General features: G+C 36.9%; 1 protein-coding gene across 3 annotated transcripts; it reads left to right on the top strand.

Annotated features, from left to right (window-relative positions):
- The first annotated feature begins 50 nt into the window (after window positions 1-50).
- On the top strand, window positions 51-25,982 carry LOC109071495 (potassium voltage-gated channel subfamily C member 4-like). 3 transcript variants are annotated; one of them, XM_042729727.1, is made up of 5 exons: window positions 54-416; window positions 507-1,428; window positions 21,924-22,863; window positions 23,231-23,425; window positions 25,555-25,981. In XM_042729727.1, exons 2-5 carry the CDS (start codon window positions 811-813, stop codon window positions 25,620-25,622), a joined length of 1,821 nt encoding a protein of 606 aa, XP_042585661.1. In that variant the 5' UTR covers window positions 54-416; window positions 507-810; the 3' UTR covers window positions 25,623-25,981. The 3 variants fall into 3 exon arrangements, with proteins under 3 accessions (XP_042585662.1, XP_042585661.1, XP_042585663.1); XM_042729728.1 differs by lacking the exon at window positions 25,555-25,981 and adding an exon at window positions 25,045-25,537 and having other exon boundaries at window positions 51-1,428; XM_042729729.1 differs by lacking the exon at window positions 54-416 and having other exon boundaries at window positions 794-1,428; window positions 25,555-25,982.
- The last annotated feature ends 865 nt before the right edge of the window (window positions 25,983-26,847 follow it).

Here is a 26,847-nt window from a genome sequence, read left to right as displayed (position 1 = left end):
TGTTAGATTCGCGATGTTAATGCGGAAATGCGTCATCGTAGCCCGTAAAAACGGGTCCATAATCTGATAAACAGGAGCTTTCCCCTTTACTAATCAAATTGAGCTCACGTTCATACGTGATGCAGCGCTGTAAGGGTTACTGAGGCGCTGGAGCATCATCATCATCATCATCCTCCTCCCGTGGGCTGTGTCGTCTTCCGACTGTCACAAGATGCAACAGATCTTTTCCAACAAACTGATGTTACCGTCTCATCCTTCGCCAACAGAAGATTTGGCCTGATACAGATGTACAATCAAAGATAATATCTCATCGCAGACATTAGTCGGCAAGAATGCGCTTTTATTTTAAACTTACACGTTGTGATTAAGGAATAATGCGCGCGCAGGTGACAGTGATTTACTAAGTCAACGACAAGGTGAGGAGAGTTTTGAAAGATGAAATGGAGAGTCATTTTAGGGTAGTCTGACTTTTATTCGAACTAATCTGTTTTTCTTTATAAATACAGTGAGAAATGCCTAAGCGCGCGTAAATGCCAATTCGGTGGTCGTGATACGCGGACGGTTTGTTCGTGTTTTGGGTTTTACTAACGTGTCAAAGTGCATATGAATGAGGAAGAACGCAAGCATCCACCCATAGACTGAGAATCTCGAAGAGTTTCTGCGTTAACAGGTGGTTCTTCGCGCCTGTGATGGTCATGTTGACGGCGGAAACTCTCTACAGTTGTTCGACTTTCATAACTGACGACAGCTGCGCAGGTTTAGAAAGCCCAGAGAGTCAGCTACTAGGTAAAAGCCTCTCTATCTAAATCTATGATCAGCTCGGTGTGTGTTTCGTCGTACCGCGGGCGCAAGTCAGGCAACAAACCTCCTTCCAAATCATGTCTGAGGGAAGAGATGGCCAGAGGCGAAAACTCGGACAAAATCATCATCAACGTCGGCGGTACGCGCCACGAAACCTACAGGAGCACCCTTAGGACCATACCGGGCACGAGACTCGCCTGGCTCGCCGACACCGACCCCCAGGTGAACCCGGATTCAGACGCGGGACAGACGCCCAGCGCCGGCGAATTCTTTTTTGACCGACACCCGGGCATATTCGGCTATGTGCTTAACTACTACAGGACCGGCAAGCTGCACTGCCCGGCGGATGTGTGCGGCCCTCTGTTCGAGGAGGAGTTGGCGTTTTGGGGCATCGATGAGACTGACGTGGAGCCCTGTTGCTGGATGACCTACCGCCAGCACAGGGACGCAGAAGAGGCGCTGGAGATTTTCGAACCGCCAGATCCTGAGGATGCGGAGGATGACCAGGACCTGCCCAGACGCTTCGGCATTGAGGACAACCCTGACCGCTCCAGGGGATGCTGCGAAGTTTGGCAACCAAAAATATGGGCGCTCTTTGAAGATCCATATTCTTCGCGTGCAGCCCGGGTAAGAGATTAGAATGCATATTCCACATATTTGTGCAATATGCATTCGTTTTCTTTTTTCTTTTCAACAAATAGTCGAGGAGGAGATTATAACCTTTATCAGAGGTCAAAATAAAAATCACGTGAGCTTTTATTTCTGTTCATTGTAACAATATAGGCTATACGGCATATAATAGATGTGGTTAGGTTCACTATGTCTTCTGTAGAAATAAAAAAGCAACACATGTATTGGTGCTTTAAAGAACTCAGAAACCAGAACAATTATTTGAAGAACCTATAATGAAACGTTCATATGTTTTAATCTCCAAAAATGGTTCTTTATACAATGAAATGTTAAGATTGTTAAGAAATGGGGCCAATTTATGTTTTTTCTTGGGTATCACAATTTTAAGGATTATTGGTAGTAGTAGTAATAATATTATTTGTAATGAGAAAAAAACAGAAAATGTGAAATACAGTTAAATATCACATTTGGTAATTAAAAGCAGTCAATCATTAAAATAGTTTTAAATGACAATGAAATTAATATCAGTTTAACACCATGTAAAAAATAGTTGGATACAGTTGCAAAGGTCAGTACCTCTGAGGCTGGACAGGTATTTCATTTACAGTTTTAAAAATAAAGTTTCTTTATTGGTGTCTTCGGTTCCATGAGCAGTTAACATTCATAGAACCTTTCCATTACACAAAATGTTCTTTACAATGGAAATGCTTTATTTAGAATGTTTTAAAGTACTTACTAAGAAAGTTCTAAAGAACAGTTCTTTAAAATGTTCTTGACACTAAGAAAAAAAAAGATTATTTTAAGAACCATTCACCTAATGGTTATTCGGGGAAACCTAAATGGTTTTATATGGCATTGCTGCGAAAACACACCTTTTGGAACCTTTATTTTTAAGAGTGTACCTATACTTGACAGATTAGTTTTGTTTAAAGATAATCGTTTTATTTAACATATCTATTAGTTCCCCCAGCCTACACTCTTATAAAAAAAAAAAAAAAACTGGGGCAGTACCATTTCAAAAGGTACACATTTGTACTTTTTTACCACTATAAGGTGCACATAAGTACATATTAGTACCTAAAGTGTACCTATTTTGTACTTTTTCTACTTTTCTGAGAGATATGTGATTAATAATGCTTTAAAAAAGTAATAATGGAACACCAAAATGTAATATATTCATGGAATGAGCCATAAACTGATCATAATATGCTTGCCTAAATTAGAAACCATTTTAATGTGACTGACAAAAATTTAATTGCATCTTGCAGTATTTAGTTTCAGTTACGCACTTCTAGGTGATGCATGCCAACAGGTGTTGCATTATGGCCATTAGATCTTTCAGTCTTTACTCTCAATCTGTAAGTCAGCTTTAAATGAATGTCATGATCAGATCAGCCTTACTCTGTGGTTAACTAGCTCCAACTGCCTGTTGAACTGCACCTGTCTCACAAACATGCACTCACCCAGATGCCACCTGCTCTAGTGTTAATGTCACACTCTGATGTCAGATGTGTGAAATCCTCTCTTGCTGTGATGGATGAATGTCACTCAGAGAACTTTTAGAGAGACAGAATGATTTATGATTAATTAAAACTCTTTCTTTGCCATATGCCCACTTATCAGAAGTGTTCAAAGCTTTGCAGCATTCAAATATATGTCTAAATGACTCCTTTATTATAGGTTGGTGATTTACTAGCAGATAAATGCACCAGAATAGCCTTAAACCAGATTTAGGATGTGTATTGAGGCCTGTGTCAGAGTAATTTTTTGAATTTGAGGCTCAGTTTTAGGCAAGATTCAATCTATTTGTTTGTAAAAGAGAAAACAAAAGTAAGAGAGCATAGTATAGTGCTTTTAAAATGTCTAATTGTCAATTTGAAGTCCATCAAATGATGGATGATGGGCAGGAGCGACTCTCAGCAGGTGATATTGTGATGCTATTAGAATAAAGTGTTTTATCCCCACTCACAGTCCTTTAGCTGGTTGCTTTGATTTATTTGTGTTATAATGTGCTCTGTCCTTTCTCACATTAGTCAGTCATGAATTGCTCACCAGTGCATTTACTTGATCAAAAATACAGTTAAACTATAGTATTGTTAAATATATTCAAATTTAAAACAACTGTTTTCTATTTCAATATATGTTTAATGTAATTTATCCCTGTGATGACAAACCTGAATTTTCAGGAGCCATAATTCCAGTCTTCAGTGTCACATGATCATTCAGAAATCATTTTAATATGATTTTGTGCTCAAGATATCATGATAAACATTGAAAACAGTTGCGCTGCTCAGTAACTTTGTGGTAACCATGATACTTTTTTTCCAGTATGCTTTGACCAAGAAAGTTCAAAAGAATGTCATTTATTTGAAAAAGAAATCTTTTGTAACATACAGTAATAACTGAACGTGTCTTTGCGGAATAACAGTACAACAAAAGAATAAAATAAAAGTATTAAAAATATTGATTTCTTAAACTCACCCATGGATTTTGTTATCACACCTGTTTTGTGAGTGAGTGCATTTTATAGCTAATCATATCATTCATATCTGTGTTTCGAGGCACTTTTCAAGGTTGGATTCAGTTGTAATTACATCACAAGCAAGAGCACCCTTGGCAGAGCATACAGTCTCAGCTGTAATAAGCTGTTTAAATCGGTAATGTGAAAGCTTTTTATTGAAGGGCTTAATCTCTGTTACAGTATTGAACCCTGGACATTTGGCTACTTTATTTTGACCAAGAAATCTATTTCTTTCCTTAAAGAAATTTAGAGGTGATTAATTGCTTTAGTTGTTTGGCACAGAGGTCACTTAAAAACAAAACAAAAACACTGCTGTCATACAATGTGTTTCTTTTCTTCAGGGTGCAAAACAGACATCGGCTTTCATTTATATGCAGTGTATTTGTCACATCCGAGCTGCTTTGATTATTAACATCTACACACAGCTGAGCCATTGCCTTGAGGTCCATCATTTCTTCATCATTATTAAGCTAGCTGTTTGTTTTCCTAATTAATTTAGATGATTTGTAGCATACAGGCCTGACAGACTAAATAAGAATGAAAGAAAACCAGTAATCAGGGAGAAAGAGGTGAAACAGAACAGCTACACCTTCTAAAGAATAAACCTCTCAGAGCAAACAAGATGTCATTATATTCCAGTTGTTCAGAAATGACAAAGAGCAAATGGTTGGGCTTCTTGGACCCTGCTATTCTTCGGTTATCTCAATTATCTCTGCCTAGAGAGCATTATGGGCTGCAGGGCTCATGTTACCGTATACTGACGGCTGCTCAGGCCAGCTAATACAGTTAGCAAGGAGGAAAAGCCATCTGGGCTTTTATTAATCACAGGATCCAAATGAGATTGAAACATGGAAAAATATCACTTTCCTAAACAGTATTTTCCTCTTGTTTTTCAATAGAAATATCAACATTTACTTTAATTATTAAAATTAATAATAAGAAGAATGTTGATAACCAAACAGTTTTGGGTCACACTGACTGCCATTGTATTTTTTGTCCATACAATGAAAGTCAATGGCGACCAAAATGATAGAAAAAAGGTCATACAGATTTGGAAAGACATGAGGATGAGTAAATGATGATAGAACTTTCATGTTCAGGTGGACTGTCCCTTTAAGCTGTTCTGTAGCAGTTGACATTTGCTGGAGCTGTCTTGATTGTTTTTGTTGGTTTGGTGAGTGTTTGCATGTGATGTGAAAGCCCTACCTCATAATTACAGCATTACATTCTCGCCGTCATGGTAATTAATCACTCACTGGGTAATTGGCCTACGGCAGACACTGTCTGGATGTGTCGTACTAGGCATTCTGGTGGCATGATTTTGAATGGTTGTGTGCTATTAAAAGGCATTTTTAAAAGGGGCTCTAGTGGAGAAATTATGGACTGAACTAGGTCTGCGTGATTTAGGAGAAAGATTTGGCCAACAGTGTGGTGCGTATGTATCAATATGACTAATAATAATTATATGATTATTATTAATATAAATACTACTAAAAATATATACTAAAAACAAAATAGGAAATATCATTATTATAACACTATTTTATTATTAATATAAAAAGAGTATTTAATTTTATTTTACATAAAATATTTATTTTATGGGTGACCTGTTGACATGCTGATGAAAGCAATTTCTTAATTTTCGTCAGGAGGTATGCAAAACTGAGCTATCAAAAACGGAGTCCATGTCTTCAATAGGAAATATACATGGAGCAGGATTTACTGCAAACTTGTGCAAGGTGCTTAACAACACCAGTTAAGTAGCATGTATATTTGCAGCTATAAGCAACAATACATTGTATGGGTCATAAATTATCGATTTTTCTTTTATGCCAAAAATCATTAGGATATTAAGTAAAGATCATGTTCCATGAAGATATTTTGTAAATTTCCTACCGTAAATATATCAAAATTTAATTGCTAAGTAGTTCATTTGGAGATTTTCTCAATATTGAATGGATTGAAATTGATTTTTTTTGCACCCTCAGATATAGGATTTTCAATTAGTTATATCTCGGCCAAATGTTGTCCTTTCCCAAGAAACAATACATCAATGGAAAGCTTATCTATTAAGAAAATCTAATTTTCAATTGTGATCCAGGGTCACATATATTAATTCTTTAAAAGTCACAGCCTTTGTGATTTCATAATCACACAAAGCTAAATTGCGATTTTGATTTTATTTTGATTAATTGTGCAGCCATATTGAACCTTCATGACATGAGGTGTTGCTTAGAGACTCCACAGTGAACTCATGGTTGAACTGTTGTACGAATCACAATTGTGCTGATTTTTTTGAGAACAATACCACTTCTGCTTATGTGATATTACTCTGTGTATCTGTTCTAAAATGGCTTAAATGGGACATTTATTTATTTTATCATTTCAACCAGCCCTTGTACCCAGGTAGATTTAAAATTTTAATGTTTAAGTCAAATATGTCAAGTCAAGTCAAGTCACCTTTATTTATATAGCGCTTTAAACAAAAAAGATCGCATCAAAGCAACTGAACAACATTAATTAGGAAAACAGTGTGTCAATAATGCAAAATGACAATTAAAGGCAGTTCATCATTGAATTCAGTAATGTCATCATGCAGCTCAGTTCAGCTTAAATAGTATCTGTGCAATAATTTGCAATCAAGTCAATGATATCGCTGTAAATGAAGTGTCCCCCAACTAAGCAAGCCAGAGGCGACAGCGGCAAGGAACCAAAACTCCATCGGTGACAGAATGGAGAAAAAACCTTGGGAGAAACCAGGCTCAGTCGTTGGGGCCAGTTCTCCTCTCTGACCAGACGGTCAGATGGTCTTGTCCCGGTGGTCGTCTGAGACAAGGTCTTTACAGGGGATCTGTCTCTGGGGCTCTAGTCCTGGTCTCCGCTGTCTTTCAGGGTTGTAGAGGTCCTTTCTAAGTGCTGTTCCACCATCTGGGCTGGATACATACTGGATCCGGGTGACTGCAGTGACCCTCTGACTTGGATACAGACTGGATCTGGTGGCTACGGTGACCTCGGAATAAGAGAGAAACAGACTAATATGAGCGTAGATGCCATTCTTCTAACGATGTAGCAAGTACATCAGGTGTTATGGGAAGTGTTCCCGGTTCCGGTTTACCTAATTAATGCAGCCTAAAAATCCTTTAACGGATTTGGATATTAGAAGTGTATTAGTATGTTATGTTTAAGCCAGGTTAAAGAGATGGGTCTTTAATCTATATTTAAACTGCAAGAGTGTGTCTGCCTCCCGAACAATGTTAGGTAGGTTATTGCAGAGTTTGGGCGCTAAATAGGAGAAGGATCTGCGCCCGCAGTTGACTTTTGATATTGTAGGTATTATCAAATTGCCAGAGTTTTGAGAACGGAGCGGACGTGGAGGACTATAATGTAACAAGAGCTCGTTCAAATACTGAGGTGCTAAACCATTCAGGGCTTTATAAGTAATAAGCAAGATTTTAAAATCTATACGATGTTTGATAGGGAGCCAGTGCAGTGTTGACAGGACCGGGCTAATATGGTCATACTTCCGGGTTCTAGTAAGAACTCTAGCTGCTGCATATTGGACTAACTGGAGTTTGTTTACTAAGGCTGCATTTACACTGCAGGTCTTGATAGCCAAAATCCGATTTTCTGACTATATCCGATATTCTTTTTTTTGACGACCTGCTTACATCATCTTTTAAAAGTGACCCGTATCCGATTTTTGCATTTACACTATACACTGCTGAAACTACCAAATGTAGATGTTCTGACCCGGAAAAGGAAGTAAAACAGCACGAAATTCAATGGATGCAGATTATACAGTGTTTTGCTTTCCACAATATTTTGAAAAGTCAACAACAAAAAAAAAAAAATCAACAAAACATCTCGTACGGCGGAGAAAAAAGCGCTTAAAACATGCCTCCCCATATCTCGTGAAATGTCTTCAAACACGGATTTATTTCTGTAACAATCCTGCATTTTTGCCTGCACTGTCTCTTCGCCCCAAAGACTTAAAAGACATGAAACCTCCGCATTGCTCCACTGTGTGTATCCTTCTTCCTCCATCGCGCCTATAATAAGTCATGTGATCTCAGTTGGTGGTCTCCACCTGAGTTAACGTCACTTTTTTAATGACGTACGACTCGCATTTACTGGGGAATATCCGATTTGTCTGCTTACATGGCACACGCAAATGCACGTATCCGATTCATATCCGATTTATTACCACATATGAATGAGGCCTGAATCCGATCTGAGAAAATCGGAATCCATGCGGTTTTTTTCCTGCTTACACGGTCACCGGTCATATCCGATCTGTGCCACATGAGCGGGAAAAAATCGGAATTGGGCCACTTGAACCATGCAGTGTAAATGGGGCATTGGACTAACTGGAGTTTGTTTAATAGAGCATTACAATAGTATGGATTAACATTTCTGCATTTGACATTGAGAGCATAGGACGTAATTTAGATATATTTTTGAGATGGAAAATTGCAGTTTTACAAATGCTAGAAACGTGGCTTTCTAAGGAAAGGTTGCTAACTGGCTTTCTAAGGAAAGGTTCCTAACTGATGACGAAGAATTGACAGAGCAGCCATCAAATCTTAGACAGCATTCTAGGTCATTACATGCAGAGCTTTTAGGTCCTATAATTAACACCTCTGTTTTTTCAGAATTTAGCAGTAAGAATTTACTCGTCATCCAGTTTTTTATATCGACTATGCATTCCGTTAGTTTTTTTTCAAATTGGTATGTTTCGCCGGGCCACGAAGAAATATAGAGCTGAGTATCATCAGCATAACAGTGAAAGCTAACACGGTGTTTCCTGATGATATTTCCCAAGGGTAACATGTAAAGCGTGAAGAGTAACGGCCCTAGTACTGAGCCTTGAGGTACTCCATACTGCACTTGTGAATGATATGATACATATGAAATATGTAAATATCACAATGTTGCTAAATTTTATATTGCCAACAAAATCATTGTGAATATGTGAATTTTGATAGCACTGTATATCGCTAAGCCAAAATTCAGTTACACATGGCTTTGCAAAAGTATTGAGACCAATTCTCTGATTTAACTGAATAGCAAATTCAACCTTGAAGTGTATTATTATTTTTCTAAGCACCTTAATAATGTTTACATGGAATCTTTTAAGAATAATGTAAAATATGCAACTGCGTAAGTATTCATGCCTTCGTGCTGTCGAAGATCTAAATTTATATAGGTGTAAAAAATTGCCTCTAACTAAATGTGAATCATTGCAATAACTGTTTTATTTTCTGAATAACATAGCACAGTAGATATGATTGAATTGCTCTAAATTCTGAACACTTCACTGAACTTGAGAAATGACTAGGAATGAAATGTGTGCAAATGAAGCTCTTGCTTCTCAAATTGCCAGTTATTCTGTTGTGGTTTGGTTGATTTTTACATCTCTCTCTCTCTCTCTCTCTCATACACACACACACACACACACACACACACACACACACACTGTGAGAGTAAAAAGGTGTTGTTTCTTTGTCTTGACCACTGTTGTATTGGCTTTTTGGGTTGGTGTTATGGACTAAAATTATTTATCATTACAAATTGTATTGGTGTATGGATGCAGAGAATATTAGAATAAGTATTAGAAACATTAGATAAATATAAAACCAATAGAAACTGTAGTGGTGGGATGAGTCTTAAAGGGGTCATATGACGTTGCTAAAAAAGAACATTATCGTTTCTCCTCTATGCCCCGCCTTCTGAAACGCGATGATTTTTACAAAGCTCATCGTTCTGAAAAGATAGGTGTGTTCTGATTGGCCAGCTATCCATTGCTTTGTGATTGGCTGAATGCCTCAAGCGTGTGACAGAAATGTTATGCCCCTGATCGTACTGTGATGTATGTTATGTGTAAGGTAGGTTTAGGTGATGGGGAATCATTTAAGATTTTAAAGGGAATTTGAACAGAATCACTGTTTCACGGCTGATCACTGAAACGGCCAGCGATTCACTGAACGAGCTGTTTAACATCAAATCTGCGCTGGATATTAATATCCAAAGTATAGTGAAAACGCTGTTAATTAGCACAGTAACAAGATCGGCAGTTTAAGACATTAACTTGTAAGCACAAAACACAAGATACTTCTCTTGTTCAATATGAATAAGGCTTTATTATATAAATCTAAGACATATAAACTAATCTAACACATAAGCACACGCACTCACACATTCACACAAGTTGCAGGAGGATAGAGAGTTAGGAAAGGATGAGTTTAAGAGAATGAAAATGTGAAATCCCAAGTTTACAGCAATACGTGAAACTGCATAGACATGAACAACCATCAATCACTTAATTAACCCTCGCATTGAGTTCATCAATTAGGTTAAAATTATATTAGATAACACCAGTACAGATGTGAGTCTGGAGGTTACTTTGCGTTGCCTGTTTAACGGGGTTCCCTTTGTTGTCGCTGAAAAAGGGGGTTTTCCGAAGTTGCTGATTGGCTGGAAGGGCAGTAGTCGGTTGAAGTGACGTCTTGGGAAGCCCGTGGTTGGGCGTTGGCTAACGATGCAGAGTTGTGGGCTGGTTGAAGTTTCAGACGGGCACGCGAGGTCAGACTCGGAGACACGGCGTTACAAAACTTAACTCAGAACACGAAACTCTCAAACGGAAGAGAAAAGAAACTAAAGTAAAAGAACAGAAGTAAAGTTTGACGAGACTAGGTGGTGTTTCTTCTCATCGTGGCGAAGTAGCAGCAGGCGTGCAGGCCGAAGCACGCTGGAACGGCGCTCGAAAGAACGCTAAAAGTGATGACAAAGCATGACTAAAAGCAGCAGCTAAAAAGCAGGCTAAAAGCCGGCATGACTGATAGCAAAAGCTAAACGAAAGCTAAAAGCTAAAAAGCATGACTAAAAGCTTAAACTACAAGCAAAGCTAAAAGCAAAATTTGATGGTGTCCTGAGTATTTAAGCTGGCCTTTTGGTCACACCTCAAATGTTGTCTTGACCAATTAGATATTGTCTTTTCTCGGGGTGTTGCATTGTTTGTCCCTCCCATTCATAAATCATATGTTATCTTATCAAGCACGTGGTCCGAATTTTCCCGCTCTTGCAGGGTATAATTCTGGACATGATTCCTATAACAAGAATATGATACATTTGACAAATAACTGATGGTCAGAAACGTTTCAAGCAAGAAGATTCGAACAACACACATACTAAACATGAATATGATCCCTTAAGCTATTCAATAGTTATTTAAAAAGACATACACAATAAGTGATTAGAAACATTAAAAGTCACATGTGTGGGTTACATAAATGATATGGAGTTAAGCAATTGACTGATATCCATTTAGAAGTCTTTTTTTTTTAGTTAATTTTGGTGCATATATCGTTTGAAAGGCATTCTCTGTGCCATTCTGGGGAGTAAGGATATGTCCTGTGAAGACCAGAGGTGGGGGTTAACAGGTCTCCTTAGGAATTTCAGTCTGGTTCTGCTAGGTGGGGGGAAGTCAATCCAAAGATCTTGTTTACTCTCTCACGGCTTTACATGTGAGGGTCAGACTGTCCATCTCTTCGATTACTTGCCCCAAATTAGACAATCTCTTCTTCGAATGGAAATTGTCAATAATTGTTCTGATGGTGTTAATGTTGAAAGCTGTTTCTCTGAAAGAGTTGGTTGGTTATCAGACTGTGGTGCTAGGAGTTGATTTACAGCATCCTGTTGCCTTTCTGAGGAATTTGGCTTCTCTTGTTTCAACCATGCTCACGATCGAATCTTTAATTTGTCTGGTTCAGGCCTCATACGCTACAATGTCATGTCCCGGCATGACAAGACAAAAACCAATAAATCCCATTACAAACAAGGCATTTGTAGCATCCAGTGGGGACATAATTACTGATTATAATGACATAAACTGTCTTTTTACGCGTTGCGTTGTGTTGCATCGTGCACAAAACCATGTCTGCAATAATGATCGGAGAAACGACAAACAGCTAGCACTGCTCTACACTGCTCAAAACTCATGTTTGAATGATCAGTGGCAAATTCTTTAAATATGAAAATGTACTTACAGGCTGTGAGACAGCATTATTTGTCAGAACACTGGCACTGTAGGGTACTCTCACAGGAAACAGTCCTCCTCCCTTCGTAAAATGTGTTGCACACATCTGAATATTTGGGTTGAACTGTTCTGGAACAGTGTTGTAAATGCAACTTAACCACTGATTCCTAGTTGTGTCCTCTTTTGGAAACCCAAACTAAGTAGTTTTGCTTTCACAACGAAACACAGCCTCTTCAAGAACATGGTGGCGGCAGCAACAATACTACAGCGAGAATCAAAGTTACTCCTTCTTTCTTTGCATGAACCTTTGGGCGGTGTTATGCAAATCTTCCCACACAGTGAAGTAGACATGTGGGGCGTGTTTAAACGAGGCGTTTTAGGAGGGCGTGGGTGAATCGTAACTTTTATAAAGAATATCTCTTTGGGTTTGAGACTTAATCTTTGCAACTTTAGGGATCTTATCTATTCACGAACAGCTTGTAACACTCCAAAGAGAAAGGCAAACTTGAAATCACATCATATGACCCCTTTAAACAGTGGCTTACACACTGAAAAGTCACTGCAGTTTTTGGCAAGGTGCTGGATTTAAAGAACCCCGTTTATTGTAATTATGTAATCTCGAAATCATGTAATCTGTGTTAGAAAAAATAAATCAAGTCATAAGAGAGGCTGTAAATATGAACAGACGCTATGAACATTTAGACAGAAGACTCGAGCGTATATTCATCGCTGTACGTATCTTTCTAATAAAATTCACATCAAATTTATACCTGCACAAGTTGGTCCATGAATGCAGCATGCAGTGCTCTGCAGTCTGAGCCTTATATGAGCACAATGATAGTGTTTAAATAATGGTCTCCAGCACTTTTGTTGTTCTGTGCAACAGTGTATGAACAGGATGACTTTGTCTGTTTAGAAGTGGGGTAAACCATTTGGCATTTAGATAAACTAAAATGTAGATATCCTTCATAGGCTAAACTTGCTCACAGACCTATACTCGCAGCCTGCTGCCGTGAGACGTCCACTGCAGTGTTTTGTAATGTTGGGGCTGATTGTGTCTGAGAAAAACACTTATGTGTTAGATGTCAACTTGACCACAAAAAGTAATATTTATTATTTATAACTAGGGCTGCAACAACTAATAAAATCGATTATTATCGATAATGAAAATCATCGACAACGATTCTCATTATCGATTAGTCAGGTCTGCCCACAGTGCACGTCCAACTTCAGCCAGTTGCATCAAATTACAGCACTGAATAAAGCATTTCTATTGACAAAAGTGCATCTAAAAATAGTGGAGGAAACAGAATGAGCTCCTGCAGGAGAAGTACGTGATCCAGGCTGCCCAAAACATGAGAAATCTTTATTTGTAGCTTCAAGCTGATGCATTAGCGTAATGGCTTGCCCTGTGAGTCGCTTTGACAGATATGTGTGTAACGTTAATAACGGTCATATAAATATCATATCATCTGTAAATGTCACAAATTCAAGTGAGCCTTTCCATTTTTGCATAAAGGCCTGTCCTGACAGTCTGCGTTAAGTTGAAATCTTTACTGAAAAAGCGCCGGCGCGGCAGGCACGTGCATTAAACAGACAGAACACAGTAGAAAGGGAGACACAATTTATTTACATAATGTGTTGTTTTTCTGAGGGAAACAGGATATTAAATGAGGAAAGGGTTGGTGACATCAGTTGAAAAAGGAAAGTAATAATATTAGTGGAGCAAGTTATTACATTTTGATGAAAGATTATGAATGGAAATCTTATTTGTTCTTTGTAATAATGTGCACTGGTCAGGGTGGCGCTCACTTGAAGGCTGGTCCACCCAATCAAATCAGATATTTATTTATTTATTTTTTTTGTGGGAAAGAAAAAATACCCTGCGTACATGACAATAATAAGAAGAACATAAGAAATGCTTGTGTAAACATAGTGAGAAGTACTTATACCCTGGTGGATGAGGACTTGTGCACTTCATTTCTATTGCGAATGGTAAATGCAAGAGCTTGACTTGCGCAATAATCCAATCGGAATTTCTAAATTCTATAAATTTTCAAATGATGTTGGAAAAATGCTGCATCATCATCATGACATGATCGGATCCCAGATGTCCTATAGCTTTTGCAAATATGTTTGATCCACTATGGTTTACTAATGTATTGTGAAGCTACAAACAAAAACACGGCCCAAAAGACATATGTGTGTACTGTTTACTGTACTTGCATTGTTTGGTCTCTATCTGAAAAAAATATGCTTGATCTGTTTATCAGAAAATATAGAAAAAAAATGGATGAAATGCTTACAAATCAGCATGCAGCATCATAGGAATGAATTTCCTTTAAAAAAGAAAAAAAATTAAATTGTAATAATATTTTACTTTATTAATGTTTTACAGTATTTTTTAATGCATATATTGAAAACATATCATTACCGAACCCATATTTTTGAGTTATTTGTTAAGATAAATAGGGTTACTTTGTTTTTATGTTGGTTTTTTGAGGATTTATATTTGATTGGTAACATTGTTTAATTAAAATATTATCATATAGAAAACTGAAAAAATAACAAAAACGTTTGTAGACCCTAGAGGGGACAAATATAATATTGATAGCTTTTTGTTTTCACAGTTATCTTGCACAGTGACAGGCTTTTATTCACTGAAGAAATACAAGATCGAGGTCAAGGAGGCCAAGCGCAGAACAGCTTGATTCACAATTTAAATTATTCACCACTTTCATTCCTGGCCCATGGTTTATATGACCCTCACCCAAGCAATTTAAAATTTTGCACTTGCATGTTACTGCTGTGACATTGTGCTGTTAAAAAAAACTGCCTTGACTTTCATCTTCCAATGTTCTTGCTCTCAGAAATGAGCATTCGGGAATGTACACACAAAAGCCAGTGCAGTGAAATGTATCAAATGCACAAACACTGTTGTTCATACAGAGAAAAGACGGTCTATCGAGTCTCTCCGGAGAAATGCTTGGCACAACAACTCATGGGCTTCTGGCTCTGGACTAGGAGTAATATCACAGACAAAATAATAGTGACTTAATTCTTCCCTGGTGTATGCGATTTGCTTTCGTTCCTTACAACCTGGAACATTAAAAAGGACAGAGGGAATTTGTTCTTGTCAGTCAAAGCTCATGTCATGGTTCACTTGGCATATGAAGCTCTGATAAGTATTGTATTATAAAGATATTTATTCATTGAAAAACCATTTATATACATTTTGCAGACACTTTTATCCAAAGCAGCCTACATTGTATTCAAGGTACTGTATACACTGCATTAACACATTCTTTGAGAATCAAACTCTTGACATTAGTGTTGCTATAGTAGCACAGTTCTCTACTACAGGATGGCAATTTTAGTGTTATGTTTTTGTAAAAGATGTTTAAGTTCAAGCTATGGAAAGTGATCATTTATCCAGTCCTAGGGATTTAGATTCAGGGACTTGTATTAAAACCCCTCCCCTGAGGATTTGAATGTCAGAGAGTTTATATTTATCCTTTATTCTATATTTTGAGTATATTCTTTACTGTATGTTGGCAATGTTTTTTTCTTGTTTGACAGTTATGGGAGGCTTGAATTATTTTCCATGGAAACTTAATGGTGAAACAATAGGGTTTGCACATACAGGTGGTCTGGAATGTGACAGCTGCACTATGGGTAAATGTCTTTGTGAGGTGTGACTAAATGAGCTGGAGGCTGCTGTAATGAACAGCTGGTAATGGGAGACAATCTAAGTGGACACAAGCAACACGTTCTCTCTTTTTAACCCTCCTCTTTTCTATTTTTCCCTCTCTTACATACATTCAACAGTTCAAAAGTTTAGGGATGGTAATATTGATCAAAAGTGGCAGTAAAGACTTATTTGAACTTTCTACATAAATACAAAAGTTTTTAACTTTGATTATAATTAGGAATGTATCTTAAGCACCAAATCAGTATATTAGAATGTTTTCTGGATAACGTGACACTGAAGACTGGAATAATGACTGATAAAAATTCAGCTTTACCATCACAGGAATAAAATACATTACTTACACATATATGTGTGTGTGTGTGTGTGTGTGTGTGTGTCAGACTCTGTTCCTTGTTTTGTGTGTGTTTTGCTCCCCAAGTGCCTTCCTTTCCCATATTTGGTCCTTCTGGTTCCCCATTTAGTTCTATTTGTTCCAGGTGTTCCTTTGTTATTAGGTATCCTCCTCACCCGTCTGCCCCTCGTTATCTGCCCTATTTGAGTCCTAGCCTGTTCTGGTCCCCCTTGTCTGGAATTGTATATGTCTACCCTTTCTATGTGTGTGTTCCTTGTTCCCTGAATGTGATTAAAATCTATATGTTTGAATTCCACTCCTCGTCTCTGTGCTCCTCACAGTAGTGAACCGTTAGTGATGGAAAAATGAAGCTTTGTGAAGCACCAAGGCTTTTCCCTCAACTGTATCTTAAAAAGGTTCATTTTCTCGAAGCTTTTCAAGACAGTGCACACTAACGACATCTTGTGGTCAAAAGGTGGAAAAGGCTACCTTTGCGTCCCAAAGACCCAGGCATTTTTGGACATTTTCAGATAATAAATTAATTTGTGCTATGAAAACCTGTATAAAGCAAAGAAAATATGAAGTCTATAAAAATAAGTCCATGTCAGTCATTGTATTACACAACATGAATAAATGAGTCTGTGGATAAATTTGTGGAAAAAATAGGCAAGGCTGTAGGCATATATACTGTAGGCTATGATCAAAATAACAGAAGATTATCATAAAATGGACAGTTAAAGTGTCTGTGAACCAGGAATTAATACAAAATGAACACGTACAACATGCATGTATGCAAATATCTATTTGGATTGTGATTTATTCTTTTTAAAGACGTGAGTGGCACTTGAAACTGCGCAAGTGGTTCGTGTTATTTGAATCAGAATACGAAGCAGTCATGTGGTTGTGTGCGAAAACGAAGCTTGTGACCCTGGACCACAAAACCAGTCATAAGTGTACATTTTTTGAAATTGAGATTTATACATTTGAAAGCTGAATAAATAAGCTTTCCACTGATATTTTCATATGGTTTGTTAGGATATGACAATATTTGGCCAAGATACAACTACTTGAAAATCTGGAGTGTGCAAAAAAATCTAAATATTGAGAAAATTGCCTTTAAAGTTGTCCAAATGAAGTATATATATATATATATATATATATATATATATATATATATATATATAATGTGTGTGTGTGTGTGTATATATTACAGTTTTGTTTGTGAGCATGTTACTTTAAAAAAAATCTTTAACATTTACAAAACATAACTTCAACTTTTGAACAATATATATTATTAATATTTGCCATAGATAAACTCCTAAATCCAAAATATCTGGATGTGTAGTCACAGATTTCTTTATGGAAGAGTGTGCCATTGCAAAGCATGTACATTTCAGCTATCACCATTACATTTTTCATGATGTACCAAGTGTTCATGCTGCCAGATTGATTTCAGTGAATCACTCAACAAAAATAGTGATTTCTTTATCAAAATGAACTAAGTAGATCCCACATAACAATCATTGTTTATTTTTATGATTAATACTAAATGCCATCTGGCCTTCATGTTAATACATTTTTAGCACAGTGTACTGTAGCACCGGCACAGAACTTGTCTGTGCTTACTACTGTAACTGTACAAGATCTTAGCTCATATTTTCATATTCCTGCTTTTATACATAATTTGCATTTGGAAAATGCTGTCAACGTACAAAACATGTTGCACTGAATACATGAGAGCAGCCTTTGTTTAATGAAGTAATCTCAATGATAGGATGTCTTTATGATGTGTGTCCTGTCATGTGATATAGTGCTGGATAAATGTGCATAATGCAATTTACAACTCCACTTAAACTGTTTGTATTCAGCACTCTGAAAGGTTTTGTTAATGTTGTAACAACAGCACTCTACAGGGTGCGAGAGCACCTCGACTTAATTATTTCCCCATTTACTCATTAGAACACAAATATATTTAGCTAAGAGTCCCTTCCTACGGAACGATGCATTAACACGTTAACAAACACGTTAAGGAAAATATGGTGTTTGCTCAGAATTATGGTCATGAAGAGTCAGAATGAGTGAAGGTGCTAATGTAAAGGCCTGTTCACACCAAGGACAATGATTTATTAGAGTTTTAATAATTGTTATAATTTTGTGTGAATACAGTAGTGTCCACACTGCAGCTATAACAACAACGTGGAGGAACAATATTGTTAGTATCACTTTCAGATTTTTTATTTTTTTTAATAAACAGAAGGTAAACAGGTGTGGAGGCTAATATAGTTATAGTTATATTTTAACAGTTGTCTTGTTGTTAATGGGCCCTTAAATCAGAGAATACTGCAGATCCATTGTTTTTTGTTTTTTTTTGGTGGGGGAAAAAACATGTACACATTTGGAAACTTATACTTTACTGTCTATAATTAAAACATTGGTAACACTTCATAGAGACAACTACTCACTATTAACTAGTTGCTTATTTGCATGCCTGTTATTAACATTGGCTGTTTATTAGTACTTATAAAGCACATATTCTGCATGACCATATTCTACATCCCTAATCCTGTCCAATACTTAAACTTAACAGCTACCTTCCTAACAATTAATAAGCATTTATTATGAGTTTATTGAGGGAAAAGTTGTAGTTAGTATTTTGTTAATAAAGAGAATTGTACCTTAAAATAAAGTGTGACCAAACATTGTAGACTTTAATTGTATAATTAATATCATGGCCCCAAATATCAATTTTAGTTTTAAAATTAATACAAATTTTACACAGAACAGGCATCAGTAAATAGTAAATTATGTTAAAAGTTAAAAGGATTTGATTCAGGCTTGTTATTATTGCTAGAAAGTTCTCCTGAAGAAATGCCTTTTAACACAGATGCCCTCGCTCACTCTGCCCACATACGTGTTCTTCATATAATTACCACATTTGCATTTTAGCTGCTGAAAAAAAGATTCATGTGTTCCTGAACAGGAGTGAAATTGTTGCTGGTTTGAATCAGAGGGCTCTTCTCTTGTTGTGACCACTTTGCCATTGATTAAAGCTGATTCAAGTACTCAATGCAGCACTTTAATCAAGGGTGAAATGAAAGGACTGCTGAAACAGTTCCCAGTTCCCATTGCTATGTTTTATTTAAGGTCATATTGCATTCTCTATTTATTTGCACAAGTGCATTGTGTAAGTTAATCTAGGCTCATTGAAAATTTGAATAATGTCTCATCTTAGATTCTTGCAAAACGTTATTCCTTTATGACTGCAGAGGCAGATAATCGATTAATAGACTTATTTTCATGCCTTGCACAATACTATCTTATGACATCATGACACTTTTGCTGTAGTGCAAGATTTGTAAACGAAACACAAGTCATGATAAATGAGCTCAAAGACTTATAAACGCAAGCTTAAATGGCATGATTGCTTCAGCCAATGTGTATTCATCTTAAAATGAAGTGCTTTTAACACTGTCAGGGTCGGTTTTAGTGTAGGTTGTACCTTAAAAAACGCAAAAGAGTATTAACCTTTTAGTGGCACTTACCAGACATTTGACTTTGAAAGTGTCACGTGCAAGAAGCACTGAAATTTAATTTTGCAAAATGTTGCATTTAACCATGTTACCATTGGTTGTCTTTGCATAATTCTGCTGTTACCTAACGGGGGAAGAGTGTGTGCACAAATTTGTGCCTTTTGATCCCGATAACAGTAGGAAGTGCTCTATATGTAGGGCCCTAGGAAATCCATTTTATTTTTCCCCAAATTCAGTTTTTTCCCCGTTATAATTTTACTGGATTCTGTGTTTTCCATTTAAATTTTTCTAGACTCTGTGTTAAGTTTAAAAACAAATCGTTTGTCCATTCTTGTTTAGTGTGAGGTCAAAGCCATGTCTGTTTATTCACCAAAGGCCACGACTTCCCCTAAACATACAGTAAATAAAACTGATTACAACGCTCTAGGAGTGCTATCGTGCCACCCATGGGCTTGTATCTCCCTCAGCATGACAACAAGTATCCAACTGTGTGGTGCTGGTGTGACATGGTTGTCGCAGTTACCCCCCCCACCCCACACACACCACAATATAGGTGCTTTGCTGCTCTTGTCCTTTATCTACATCTTCACATACATCCTTGATCTTTCAGTTACTAAAAAATAACAATATCATTAATGATTCTGATTTGCCACTTTTCACATATTCATCTAGGCTGCTGTTTTCAGATGACAGCTGACAATTTTCACGGAATTTAATTTGAACTAATTGTTTGCTGCTAATGAAGGAAAAAGAAATGGCCTCTATTTGTTGTAAATTTAAAGATAATACTGTATGTTAAGGAAGTGGACTTGTATGACTTGACAGATAAGGATGAGCGTTGTGAGTTTTGGGTCAGTGTTTTTATACAATGAAACAGCATCAACAGCCTAGTAATATATTGAGCAGCTCATTTAAAATGTGACAAAAAACATTAACATTTACTAAATAAAACAAGTTAATTTTACTCAAATATAAATTAAAGTTCACTTAATGAAAAAAGTTATGTGAACTCAGTATAATCATTCTTTAGAGCGTGTAAGGAGATACATTTTTGAAATGACATGTTCTAAAATGTGTTTTTGCATAAGATTAATATGGGGTTGATCTGTTAGTGTATTTTGTTATGTTGGGTTTAAGGGGGTTTCTGTTTTGTTGGAGGTTTGGGGGTTACCTTTATGCCAAGGAGAGCCTGTGATTAGGTCGAATGATATGACTATTTTTTGCTAACTCAAATGAAATATGTATTATGTAAACATAAATATTTTTAAACATTTGGTTTAAGACAGGCAGTTTCCTCAAAATGAAAGGGTTACTTTGTTGGATTTTACAGTGGGTTAAAGCAAAATTTGGATGAAAACTGCTTCATCTTCGCATCTTTGGCCCCGCCCATTGGCACATTAGTGTAATGAAAAGAGAGAGTGAAGAGCAATACAGGATTACTGGATTAAAAATAATCCTAGGAAAGTGCTTATTTATTTTCAACTATGTGGATGTCTCAGTAGAGCAATATTTGTTGGTTTGATACATTACACGGTGGATTCTTTGGTAAATCAGTCACAGTTTCGGCAAGTTGAAGCTAAACTCTGCAGGACACTGGCCCTCCAGGACTAAGTTTCTTGACCCTTTGGTTTCTGATATGTAATGTTTCATGTACAGTCAGCTGTTCTTTGTCTCAAAATAATTTATTGCTGTTTATGCGTCAGTAAATCAAGCCATTGACTAAACATGGTCAACTACACGTTTCTCTTAGTAGCGTGAAGAAAATCTGTTATTTAATTTGTGATTAAATTACATGAAAAAAAAAACTCTTTCTTTATGAACGCTGGAGCTATCAATCATACAGTGCGAGTCTACACTGCACAATGAATCTCTTATTTACATCATTTTTGCATTGTTAGTTATGATAAAAGCATTTGTGAGAGTGCAAAACTCAAGATGAAATGACGAGACGCTGCATTCATGCGCTTAACTGTCTGTCATCAGCTTCAATACTCAATGCTGCAACCTTTCATTGACAGGAGTACAGTAGATTTAAATACAGTATAATGTTATAATCAACATTTTTCACAATTAGTTTATCTCAACAGCTGTGATAGTAAAAATGCAGTTAACGTTTCTGAGAGAGCTCCACATGTGATACTTATTTCATATGCAAAGATGTCAGCCAAATCAGGGCTAAAATCAGGATAGGAAATGTCCCTTTATTTCTAAATTCAGATAATTTTTTAAGTAAAAACCATAAAAACATTCTAAGTGCACCTGAGGAAACATTATGAAATAATTAAAAAATGCAGTTCATGACCAGTTTAAGGGATTTGTGATTGTTTATTGAGATGTGTTTAATTTCTGGTCTTATCTTTCAGGTAATTGCCTTTGTCTCCCTGTTTTTCATCCTGGTGTCCATCACTAACTTCTGCCTGGAGACCCATGAGGTCTTCAATGAACTTCGTAATGTCACATCTACAAATACTGAAAGCAACTCCACTATGACCACCGTCATTTCGAAGATGGAGATGGAGCCCAAACCAGTGCTGACGTTGGTGGAGGGAATCTGCGTGGTGTGGTTTACCTTTGAGTTCCTGGTCCGCATCATATGTTGCCCAAACAAGCTTCTCTTCATCAAGAACCAGCTAAACATCATTGACTTTGTTGCCATCCTGCCCTACTATCTGGAGCTGAGTTTGGCCGGCGTCAAATCCGAAGCTGCCAAGGACGTCCTGGGTTTTCTGCGTGTGGTCCGCTTTGTGCGCATCCTACGGATCTTTAAGCTCACTCGACACTTTGTGGGTCTCAGGGTTCTCGGCCACACCTTGCGGGCGAGTGTGAATGAGTTCTGTCTGCTCATCATCTTTCTGGCGCTCGGGGTGCTCATCTTCGCCACCATGATCTACTACGCCGAACGTATTAGCGCAGATCCCCAAGACCCTAGTGGCTGCAACCACACGCATTTCAAGAGCATTCCCATCGGCTTCTGGTGGGCGGTGATCACAATGACGACAGTAGGCTATGGGGATATGTACCCTAAGACGTGGCTGGGTATGATGGTCGGTGCATTATGTGCGTTAGCAGGTGTGCTTACCATTGCCATGCCAGTGCCCATTATCGTTAACAATTTTGGGATGTACTACTCACTGGCTATGGCCAAGCAGAAGTTGCCCAAGAAGAAGAAGAAGCACAACCCAAACCCACAAATGGTGATAAACTCTGCGTTTGGGAAGTCTGAAAGCAACTCACCAAGGAACAGCACACAAAGTGACACATGCCCCCTCGCCGCTGAGGAGAACCTAGGAAGAAACCGCTCAGGTAGAACATGAGGATTTCAAAGACGATAGTGTTTTCTGAGAGACAGCGGTGGGATGAATTCAATTGTTTGATACAATGAAGCTAAAGACCCATATGGATATATGGGCCATTTAAATGTAGATTTATACTGGGAATAAACTTTGGAAATATCACAGTATAAAATATATTAGTGTGGATCATATTTTAATCATATTAAAACAAGCTTAAAACAAGAATCGAAACAGTTCAAAGGTAAATTTACCATTGATATTGACTTTGTTTTCAGTTTGTTTCAAGCATAAATCTAACAAAGGTTTATGCCAATTCATGTATAGTTGCTGCAAGTGAATTGTAATGAACATTGTCCATGTTTTTGTCTTTTTGTCAGATTCAAAGCAGAATGGTGATGCTACTGTAACTCTTTCTGAAGAGGAGAGCTGCAGTCTGACCCAGCCGCTCTCTCCGGGCGAGAGGTGGACGCTCCGATGCTCACGCAATAGAGACAAGCCCATGAAAGAGGCAACTTGCTTCCTGCTAAATTCTGGAGACTTTTCTTGTGGAGCTGAACCCACCATCCACACAGGTAAACAGGAACTGCTGGCTTTAGAGTTAGAATCTCACTGATAAATTCAGCAATTAAAAAATATATTAAAAACATTAATTTGGTGCACCTTAAAAAGAGTTCCAAGAAAAGTGATCCAACCCATTTTTCAGCGTCCAAATTAATCTGGCAGGGCGCCACAGTCTAGGAAATTAAAAGGAAACACTATATATATTTATGTAATGCAAAATGATCAGTAATTAGGTCTTGTGTCATTTATTTGGATTTATCTCACAAAAAAATGACCAAATCATCCTGCTTTATTATCTGGGTTCTTGCCAAATAAATGGATATGAAGTATTGATTTGCCTCAATATTATTTTATTACATGAAAAACAAGAGCCTGTAGATTGCAATGAGGAACATGAAACTGTCAAAGCGAGACAGGAAATCATTCAGTTGTACAGTTTAAGAGACTTTAGAGACTTAAGAGAATGTTAAACATTTGACCACAGAATGCCACAATTGACTAATCAGAATAACACATTCTGGAGCACAGTAAAATAAATGTATTTTTTTTTTTTTTTTTTGTCAGACATGTTATTCTGTAGCTGACATTTCAAAACTGAGAAAAATAGGATGAGAGCATCACGACAGACAAAGCATTCTGCAAACCCAACATCCTTCATTACTGGCTGCTGTCAAGTCAGACTTCAACTCAGCCTGAATGACTTGCGCCTCGGCCCCCAAATTCCCTAAAGCTCTGAAAGGTTGCCAGCAGTCTATTTTTGAAGATAATCGCTTGATCACGAGCTTCTTAAGCAAACATTCCACCTTTTACATCCTAGAAGCCCCTCTCTCCATTTGAAGGAGCAGAAGTGCTGCTAATGTAAAACAGGAGCTTATTAGCACCTGTGACTGAAGCAAGACTTATAGGCTTATAGATGGGAATCATCATCATCTGAAATCCGGTTCACTAATGAGTAAATTAATTAATATTTCCATAAATTAATAAATGAATAACTAAGTCCTGTGATCTCATCTATGATCTCATCTTTGTTTTGATTTCCCTCTATTTTTGGAAAATTCAAACAGAGGTCGTCTAAGCCCTTCAGACATTCTGTGGCGGTTGATTTGTCATTTTTGTGAAAAGCCGTGCAATTTTCCTCGCTGATGTGGAGACTGAGATGCACTCTGGGAATCAATGAGGGGCAGAGCGACAGCAGCTGTGGTCCTGTCAAACAAACAGTGATTACAGGCAATAATTCCTTCACCAGACATAGCAAAGATGCTCCATCTTTGGAAATGTCATCGCTGATGTTAAAAATAAATATGTGCGAATGATCCATAGATCAGAAACCCGTGGCATTTCCTCTGTTTGTGTTTATTTGCTGTGTGAAACAACAATGATGTCAATCACAGATAATACAGATCATAATATATAAATGAAGGTTGTTTATTTGTACCCCACTGGTAAAATTAAACTTAATTTAAATTAAGTTGTCACCGAATGCAAGTCTTAATATCTTATTTTCTAATGCATTTATCTTGTCTTTATTTATTTAGCATATTTAGATATTTTCACTGGAGAATTAAAAGAAAACAAGATTTTTTTTGCAGTAAGACAAGAGTCTCCTTGGTTACTGTCTTCTCTCATACAGTGCTGCTGTCTTTTTCAAGCCGACTTCTTTCTTGATTTGTGTGTAATTATGTGGCGAGCCAGTCATCCAGCACTGAAAGGCATCATCTGCAGCAGTCCTGAAGTGAGTTACGGATCTGCTTCTGGTCCCGAAAGGCAACTCAACTTAATTGCTGCTAATAGGTTTCCATTAGCAACATGGACAGATCCCACAGATTTCCCATTTTCTGTGTTCACTGCAGGGGTTCTGAAAGGCCAGAAGTCTTGTTTTAATAGGCAGGAATTTTTCTCTGTAGACCGTAATACATAAATATGCAATGCTGGTGTCTGTTTTGATTGATTCAGTGATCCAAATTCCACTATATGTCATTGTAACATTGTCTTTACATTTCAAAGTTTAAAAAAAAAGTATAAAATCTTAAATAGTACAAAAGTCTTAAAGGGACTTTAATTTTGTTCCATATATTTACTAATGCCCTTCATTGAAACAGTAAGTTTGATTCAACTTGTTTTCTCTGTGTCTTTGTTTCAGAGAGCTGTAAAGATGCGCTCACATCCCCAGCAAACTACACTCAAGCAGAAGTCACTACCCTGACCTGAGGGGGGTTTGTCCTGATGGGACGAGTGGGTCACTCATCTGGGATGCTCACCAATCTCTCGTCTTCTCATCAATCATGCATTGTCTTTCTCAGTCAAGAATATGAAACATTTCTAGTCATATCATCATGTATGTCTGTCCATTTTAAATGCTGCCAGGCATGTTTTTGCATGAGAGAGCATAAGTACTTTTGGTCAAAATGTAACTTTAATATACTTTTGGTTACGCTTTACAAAAAGGGGTCATTTGTTAACATTAGTTAATGTATTAACTAACACGAACGAACAATGAACAATTTATTTATTACACTATTTATTAAGCTTTGTTAATGTTAGTTATTAAAAATACAGTTGTTCATTATTTGTTCATGGTAGTTCATAGTGCATTAACTAATGATAACAAACAATAAATGTGATTTTAATAATGCATTAGTGAATGCTGAAATTAACATTAACCATGATTAATAAATGCTGTTGAAGTTTTGTTCATTCGTAGTTCGTTAACTAATGTAGTTAATTAATGAACCTTAATGTAAAGTGTTACCACTTTTTTATTTGGGACACAAAAAATCTTCAAGTAATGATGTCGCTTAAGTCCTCATTACATCAAATGAGAATCATTTTGAAGCCATTTAAATGCTAGTTTAATCCTAAAAGTTAACAAAATAACATTATTTTTAGACACTTTTTTAAAAGGTCAAACCCTTTAATATGTCCTTCTACAACTTCATATTTCATTGAGGACATATGTTTAAAGTCTTGTCTCCTTGTCAAATCGGCCTTTATTTGATCAAAAATACAGTAAACATAAAATTTGGAATACATATAAATGGTATATTTAAAATTATTTTATTTAATTTTATGTATAGTTCAAATTTATTAACATTTACTGATATAAAAATTATATTTAAACTTAATTTGGAGTACTACTTGTGCACAATGCACATTTCTTCATATTAAGCCTAAAATGTGTTTTAATGTCAATATTGATGAGGATTGTATGATCTTTGAATAACATCGGTCTTTAAATGCAAGATATTTAAAGTGTACCTGAAGAATACTTGCAGTAGTTCCTCTTTAGCAAAATCAAATCTACTTAGATCTCGTATATCTATATGGAGTATATCTTTAGTTGCTCTTCAGCAATACTTCCTAACACAATTAAAGCACATTAAGTGCAAAATTTGTTGTTCCAAATTAGCAGACTTTAAGTATACCAGTTTAGTAT

This window comes from Cyprinus carpio, chromosome B8 (genome assembly GCF_018340385.1).
Source record: "Cyprinus carpio isolate SPL01 chromosome B8, ASM1834038v1, whole genome shotgun sequence".
Classification (NCBI taxonomy): domain Eukaryota; kingdom Metazoa; phylum Chordata; class Actinopteri; order Cypriniformes; family Cyprinidae; genus Cyprinus; species Cyprinus carpio.
Note: the sequence above shows the minus strand (reverse complement) of the source record. Positions and strands in the feature narration are given on the sequence as shown.